Genomic DNA, 8,103 nt, shown 5'->3' with positions numbered 1-8,103 from the left:
GTATGAGATTTTAGAATTTTATAAGTGGAGTAATTACTCGCGAGAATTGATATATTTTAATGAAAACTAAGTATTTATATATTTTCATGGTGAAGAAACTTTTGAAAAAATTAATCTTCTATATTTTAAAAAAATGAAATGTATTTTAAAAGTTAAATTTCAGATGATGTCTCAAAAAAATGGAGGTGTTATATTTAGTACTAAAAAAATTATCTTACATACATATTTAGTCGCAACAGTTAAATCAACATATATTTTTAATAATATATTTACAACACTATTAATATTTTGTCTAAAAAGAATGAATTCAAAATTTAATTTTTAGATCCATGCTTTATTTATTTCCATCTTGATTTTGTACATGTAAAAAAAAAATTATATTTAATTCATTCAAAATAAAAATCTAAATTCTAAATTCACACCACTTCTTTTTTGAATAAAAAAAACATACCACTTCTACTGCTTATGATATACCCCCACCAAATAAACCAACTTCTAAATCAAGAACCAAAAATACCTCCATAGAAAACACACACCATATGGTTTACCAGAGGTAAACTAGGGTATCTTAAGCCTCGTTTTTGTATCTTTGTTAAACAAGGCATTTTGATCCTAATTGGATTGCAGCAATGAAAGATGAGTATCAAGCTAGCTCTTCTTTCAAATAGTACTTGGTCTCTTGTCAACCTCCAACCACGCAAAAATGCAATAGGCTGCAAGTGGATTTATAAAAATCAATATCGTTCAATAATTTGGAACTGACAATTTAAGTGATCAAGCTCAATATCGTTCAATAGTTGGAGCTCTGATATTGTGATTAACAACGCTAAAAATCGTGACGAATTATAGTCCCTAGGTGGTTAATAAATTGGGATGCATTTTATCATATTTATTAGTAATTCATTAAACATAATTAACCATATATCTAAATTGTGTTAACTATATATTTTAAAATTATTATAAAAAGTACAAACGATTTAAAGACTTTATTTAAACTCTCTAACCATCCAAAATCATTTTCTAACACATTTTGAATTCCTGCAATTTAGAGAGATTTTATGTTATGAAAAAATAAATAAATAAACCCCCTTTTAAGTTGAGGACTATCCTTCTTTCACTTTCCCTTATTTTCTTTTTTTCTGAAGTCCTGTCAAGTGTCAACCTCTCCACCATAAACTCAACCTAAAACTTATAGTCCGTATTTTTTATACAAAATAGTAGTAGTATATATGCTTAAGTTTACGTTAAAATGATTGAGAGGTTAAGAGAAAGTTTATATTAAAAGATTGTGCTATGTGCCCAAGAAAATATTATTTTGGCATGAATTCCCTCCACAAAGTATTATGGAAAGGAAGAGTAAAGAAATATACGTAAGATCCTTTCTAATAACACTAGAGTAATTTTGTTGAATTGAGTGACCCCAGCAGGTTATTGTGGAAAGGATCGGAGATGTGATCCATAAGGTTCTGCACAGGACCTTTACCCGTCAGGGCTGCTTGCATGAAGAAGCCTAACCAAGCCATCATTGCCAAGCGTCCATTTTTTATTTCTTTCACCTTCAGCTCTTCAAAAGCTTCAGGATCTTTGGACAGGTTTAAGGGATCAAACAATGCTCCTCCAGGATAGTTTATATCACCGGGCAGATATATGCCTAGAGGCTCCAATGCCTCAATCCCACAATATCTAGCGTATTCTGGTCCAACCTGTTTAATAATAAGAATCTCAAATTAGTAGTAACAGTCAGTAGCCACTCCATCTGCAGCGCAAATGGCTGTAAAGAGAAAAAGAATTTATGGTTAAGCAGCTCCCACTACTGAAACTTTTTATTTTGGCCCAAATTTGGGTTATGGAAGTGCTAAGCCACGTCATCACTGACATCATATGGGCTCAAACAAACCCGAATATTGGATGACAAATGTCACAAGATATAAATAATGTTAGCAGAATTCATAAGACAAGCATTACCATAAGGAGTACTTGGCAAATAGCAATCACAACCACTCCCTGGCTTCCAGCTAAGTGAAGACCTGGGATACCAAGGTAATCTAGAGTTTCTCCCTGTCGAAAGTTGAAAGACTCATAAGCAAGGTAATCTAGAGCATTATTAAAATTCACCAGTTTATTTACGTGGTAACAGAGTATAAGTCGGCCTGAGCTGAATTTATTCTCATGCAGGTAAAAATTGATCGACTAGTTTCAATTAATAAAGTGCAATAATGGAAAAGAGATTACCAAACAATTATTGGGTTGGGATAAGGAGAGGGAAAAGAGAGAAAAACAGTTAAATGTATAAGCTAAAAGTATAATGAAAGATATAATGTGAAACAAAACGCTAACCTAGTACCCCTATTTTATCTAATAATCAGGTTTAGTGCTAGTATTATAAGTATAAGCCCAAGTCCATTAGCCCCTTAACATTTAACAATAAGTGTAATAACAAATAATCCTAATATCTTAGAACTCCCCTTTTGGCGTAAGCTTGATACAAACAAGTATCAAATTCAATCAGAAAACTGCACTCACTAGAATTTGGGGTTTGAGCAATTGATGTCACCTTACATAGAGGAATACAACAGGGCATAGGGGCGAGTACCAAAATACACACTCAAGTTAGTGTGAATTTTGACCAGATAACAGTATTAGTGAACAGTGCACATACCTAGTATATGCAAACAACCTCCTTATATAACTTTAGAGAGGGGAACAGAAGCGAATAGCCTTCTTTGAATCATACCAAAACATTTCATGATCAGATTGTTTAAGAGTGACCAATTTTATGTACTGTTGTGGAACCATTGAATATCGTTGGCAAAGACACCTTAATCCTTCTTCCGCTAAATAACAAATTTGAAGACTAGTTTTTTAGATAAAAAACTATTGCAGTGCACAAACATCATTTCTGAAAATCTGACATTCCAACTATGTTGTCACCCCATATACCACCAATCATTTGCAGTATCACAAAAGTTTATTAAAAAAAGAGATAAAAACAAAAACTCAAAGGTACTTGGCCAAAACTCAAGAGAACAGTTAACAAAATCTATAACAAGGAAGAGACATCATGTTTACTGAGGCAACAAAATTAGGGACAAGTTTCCCCCAATGAGTGCCATGAGAAGTAAGACCAAAAGCAGTTCATTCGTTGCACAAGCATTTCCTTCACGGTAAATATGCAATAAACTAAAGTTCATTAAGGAGCAATAAAAGAGACAAATTTGGTAAAAAATTATTTTAGCATTTTACAAGAATTGTACATCAAGGATAAAAAAAAGAAAGATTGCAACTAAATACCAAATAAGTACCCCCAAAATAGTAGTCATTCACCTGTCTATGTAAGAAAAAAAAATCCAAAATATTATAGAAAAAACAACTGTTATATGATAAAAACATAAAGTGAAATGAAAATTACACCTTTGAAGAAAAGCAAGTTCAAGTAATCTTAGGACTCGCTAAATATTGGCTATCTCTTTAGACTGCAGTGCCTCTATGGCATTCACCTAATAGCTTGAACTCTAAAGCAGCTGGCTGTAATGTGATATTGGAGCTTCTATAATTAAATTTTAGTAATTTAATGTTTTTTGTTCATGAGGAACCATGTCAAAGATATATAAATCTACTCTAGAGTAAAGCCTCCATTTAAAAGCTTAAGCTTCTAGGAGAGTTAATCTTGTCCTGCAGTTTTTCTCTTTAAGAGTTTCCCAAGTAACATTTAGTATCATTGTTTTTCTATTCTCTAGAAACTGTTCGCTTGACTATTGCTATCAATTATGCAGTGGTAAGTGGACAAGCACATATATTTCATGATGATATTTGGCATCTATGTTAGTATGTTCTTAGTATAAGGATTCTTGTTTTGTTTATGAACAGGAGATCATCACATAATGAGAAAGAAAGGTTACCATGTTATAAGTTTATCTATCTTCCATAACAGTTTCTATTCATTAAAAAAAGGGGGAGATGACCCAAATTCTTGTTCATGCCAGCAAACTTTTATTTACATGTGTGGATCATAAATTATCAAGCTATCAATGGAAGCTACACTATTGTTAATGAGGTGAGAGATAAAAACAATAATATGATCAAACAAACCATTACAAGATACAAAAGAAGTGAAAAGCTATAATCAAACTTGTAACCACTATGAAATTTATGAGGATCCACATGAGAATATTGATTTGCCACCTAGCCATGTCTAAGAGCAACTGTAGCTGTCGGAAATTGTTAACCATCCATCATTCAATTCAATAACATAATTTTCCCTTTCTAATTAATATACGTGGAGTGGGTATTAGATATCTTAGTTAATTAGTTACAGTAGCTAGTTATCTATTTATCCAATTGACTATTTAAGTCTATGTAACCCTTGATGTAATTCATTATCTCATTTTATAAATAATATTCAATTTACATTTATCTATTTCTCTCTTATCAATGATGTAAATCAAGAATAGTAATAATATTATTAATTGCAGAAACTAGAGTATGATAAAGCTGAACAAATTGAAAAGCATGCCGGTAGAAAAGATTGTGAAAGAGATAGTAGAACGTGCTAACCTGGAGCTTGGAATAACCAACTCGCCACCAAACAGGTTCTACAAAGTGAAAGGCTCCCAAGAGGTCTAATAACTCGGGAATCAGAGCACCAACAGATGCAAGCATAGCCCACCGAGCATGCAATATCTCAAAGCTTAATGGTAATTTGAGGTTAAAAGGACAAGTTAGGTATTTAAATTCAACAATTAATGTTCCACATAAGCATGGAGGGAAAGAAACTAATGTTATGACATACTTGAAATATTTGTGCAGTGCCACCGGATCCTTGGCAAGAGCAGCAACGTCAAAGCCATAATCCCCAGGAAGGTCCCCATTAAGATATGATGGGTATCCATATGAAATAGGACCAAGCCAACGAGGCCGATCTACTCCATACCAAAAGCTGAAAGAATGAATGAGCACAAATTTTAGAATCATAATTTGAAACCCATTCATTCAAAAGAATTGCCTACCTCTCTTTTCTGGCCTTGTCAGCCTCAGCCTTGAATTTGGATGAGTTTTGAACACCAAATATCTTTCGTTCCTCCATTTTTCTCTGAAGCGACTCCCCTAGCGGACTATTAGCTATAGCTTTGACGGCAGTGAAAGGAATTGCTGAGAATAGTAAAACTCCCGCAAGCTTCAAATTCAATCGGGAGGGAACATTGATTTTATTGAATCAACATTATTTATTATTATAATTATAAAGAAGAAACCACGAAACGGAATAATAGTATGGACCTCTTGCCATGAAGCATTGCATATGAAAGAAGGATGTTGTCTCGGTTTTGTGGCAAATCTAAAGCTTACAGAAAAGGAGCGACAAAACTGAAGAGACCCACTAACAAAACAGGAGGAAGAAGAGGTAGGACAACAACTTACTCCTTGAACCGACACCATAGCCCTTCCACTTGGTAATTGAAATTGAAAGCCCGGCCACTCCCTCAAGATAACTTAACTTCAAATAAATTTAAAAAGTAATTATAAAAAAAATGTTAAATTACATCCGTGATCCCTTAACTTAATTTTAAGTAACGTTTTAGTCTTTTATTTTTTTTTTCCGGTCCTTTATTTTAATTTTAAGTGACAATTTGATATTTTATGTTTTAAAATTTCAACGATGTTATCCTTTTTTATACAAAAATTTTAAAAAAATTTCAATCAATACGCATAAAATTAATTATATTCTTCGATATAATACAAATTTCATCAAATTCGTAACGCAAATCTTCAAATAAACTCATATTTTCATACTTTATTTGATATTGTTAGGAATAAAGAATTAAATCAAAAAAAAAAAAGATAAAGGACTAAAACGTTACCTGTTAAGTTAAGGGACCACATATGTAATTTAGTCTATAAAAAAAAACGTGTAATTGTGATTTTGATTCCTTAGTGGAAGAGGTTGTTAAAATAAAAAGGTATAATATAATATTTTATATAAAAAATTTAAATTTTAAATTTATAAAAATATATTGACCATCAAATTCTCAAGGTTTATAAGATAGAGTTAATTTATTAAATTTTGGTTTATAATTTTAACAATTAAAAATTGATTTTTAAAACTCTATTTTTTTTTTAAATACTAAAATTTTATAGTTTAATTTTTATGTTTTGTCAATTTAAAAATTTTTACATCGTGAACACGTCATAATCATCCATAAGTGTGACTTTAAAGATAATTATAATAAAAGTTAAATTATTTCATTAATCTAACGGTTATGATTAATTACAATGTAAAATTTATTTACACAATCGATGCATGCAAATTAAATTCAAATTTTTATATTATTAATACAATTTTTTTAACTACAAGGACAAAAATAATATATATATATATATATATATATAATTATTAAAATACATTTAAACACAACACATTATTTAAGATATCAATATTAATATAGTGTTAATAAAAAATAAGTATTTTGTTTGAGTATTATGGGATTTATTTTAAAATCATGTGTAATTATATCTCAAATCAATAAAGGGCGAATTTATTGGTTTAATTCAACTTTGACTTAAACTCATAAAAAAATATCGATCTAATTTAATTAGTTTTGGTTAACTTTTTGGGATCGTATAATCATTTGATTTGATTTTTATATCTCTATATAAAATTCACAATTATACTTCTAGATAAAATTCACAATTCACATATTTGAAATTTAGGTTAAAAATTTTGGTTTATTTTATAATTATAGTAGTTGTTTTTGTAATTGTTTTTATAAATAATTCCCTTCAATTTTTTTTATAATAGACATTTGAATTATAATTTGTTCAACAAAAATTGATGTATTTGATTCATAACATGGATCAAATAAATCAATTTTTGTTCATCAAGTTATAAGTCAAAATGAATCTTATAAAAAATAGAGTAATGTTATTGGAACATAAAATTTAACACAAATACAATACTGTGTAGAATAAAGAGGATCATATTTTGTATTTTTATTTTTATTTCAATACTCATTATTGTATTTGTGTCTCATTTTGTGTCAAATTGTCTATTAATAACATTACTCAAACAAAAACAAAAAATAGTAGTATTATTTTAAAACTTATTAGAGACTTTGGGGTGGTCATGTTCACTCTATGTCCCAAAAAAATTTGTCCCTGGTTACCAAAATAATAATTTATCAATTTAAAAACAATAGAGAGCGGTTAAAATAAATTCTGAGAAATTTTGGTATCAATTTGCTCCTTAAAATTTGAATCAAATGCATTTCATCAAGGTAGTCATCATGCAACTAGAGGATAATGCAACGCATATTAAGACACAAGGATGTTAAGGCAGTCATTATCCGAGTATGCATGATGCAATCTGACGGTGTTAAGACAGTCATCAACATTGCAATCAGACCATGTTAAGGTAGTCATCATTAGAGGATGCTTAGACAATCATCACCAGAGGATGACACAACATAGGATGTTAAGGTAGTCATCACCAAAAGGATGCAACTAGTATGAAAATATTAGTAAAATTTGTGCTATTGTTTTTTATAAATGAATTTTAATGATTTATATAATTATATTTTATTTTTTATTTTTTTATTGAGTTTAAAAATATATGAATGCATGAGGTTCCTATCTCAAAGTGCTGACTTTTTTAAAATAAGGTATTGGTAAATAATTTTTAAAAATGAATTATTTAAAAAAAAAAACCTAAAAACACAGTAAAGAAATGCATTAAATTGTATATGTATATATAAAAGAGAGGAGGAAGGAGAGAGGGAGAGACATTAAAATTTAGGAAATAGAGAAGAGATAAAGAGAAAAAAAAATAAGATAATGAGAAAAAAAAAATAGATAAAAGTGAAAGAAACGGAAAAAAAAAAGATAATAAAGAGAGAATGAATTATATGAGAGATTACGATAAATCTTCTCTCAAATCTCCATCACATATTTTCTTCGAACATTTCTATCATTTCTCCCTTACTTTCTTTTTCTTCTTCATCTTTTTGTGTATCTATTTTTTCCATAACTCTCATCTCTTTCTCCATCTTCTTTGTATCCCTTCTCTTTATTTATTTTTTTCTTCTATACTTCCTCTCAAACCTCTCTCTTTCT

At 29.8% G+C, this 8,103-nt stretch overlaps 1 protein-coding gene across 1 annotated transcript; it reads right to left on the bottom strand.

The window, feature by feature from the left end:
* Window positions 1-1,253: 1,253 nt before the first annotated feature.
* On the bottom strand, window positions 1,254-5,483 carry LOC101512732 (chlorophyll a-b binding protein 7, chloroplastic). The gene is made up of 6 exons (XM_004499271.4): window positions 5,275-5,483; window positions 5,007-5,173; window positions 4,790-4,936; window positions 4,555-4,687; window positions 1,966-2,058; window positions 1,254-1,703 (listed from the first exon to the last, which is right to left on the bottom strand). The coding sequence occupies exons 1-6, from the start codon at window positions 5,431-5,433 to the stop codon at window positions 1,392-1,394; spliced, it is 1,011 nt and encodes a 336-aa protein (XP_004499328.1). The 5' UTR covers window positions 5,434-5,483; the 3' UTR covers window positions 1,254-1,391.
* Between the last annotated feature and the right edge of the window lie 2,620 nt (window positions 5,484-8,103).

Source organism: Cicer arietinum, chromosome 4 (genome assembly GCF_000331145.2).
Source record: "Cicer arietinum cultivar CDC Frontier isolate Library 1 chromosome 4, Cicar.CDCFrontier_v2.0, whole genome shotgun sequence".
NCBI lineage: Eukaryota > Viridiplantae > Streptophyta > Magnoliopsida > Fabales > Fabaceae > Cicer > Cicer arietinum.
Note: the sequence above shows the minus strand (reverse complement) of the source record. Positions and strands in the feature narration are given on the sequence as shown.

Bases quoted from the DNA above. Each gene is read 5' to 3' on its own strand.
- LOC101512732 (XM_004499271.4), bottom strand. From the start codon at position 5,433: ATGGTGTCGGTTCAAGGAGTAAGTTGTTGTCCTACCTCTTCTTCCTCC. The intron at 4,688-4,789 runs GTATGTCATAAC...ATTACCATTAAG, and splicing joins GCACTGCACAAATATTTCAA to CTTTGAGATATTGCATGCTC. The intron at 2,059-4,554 runs GTTAGCACGTTC...AACTTTCGACAG, and splicing joins TTGGTTATTCCAAGCTCCAG to GGAGAAACTCTAGATTACCT.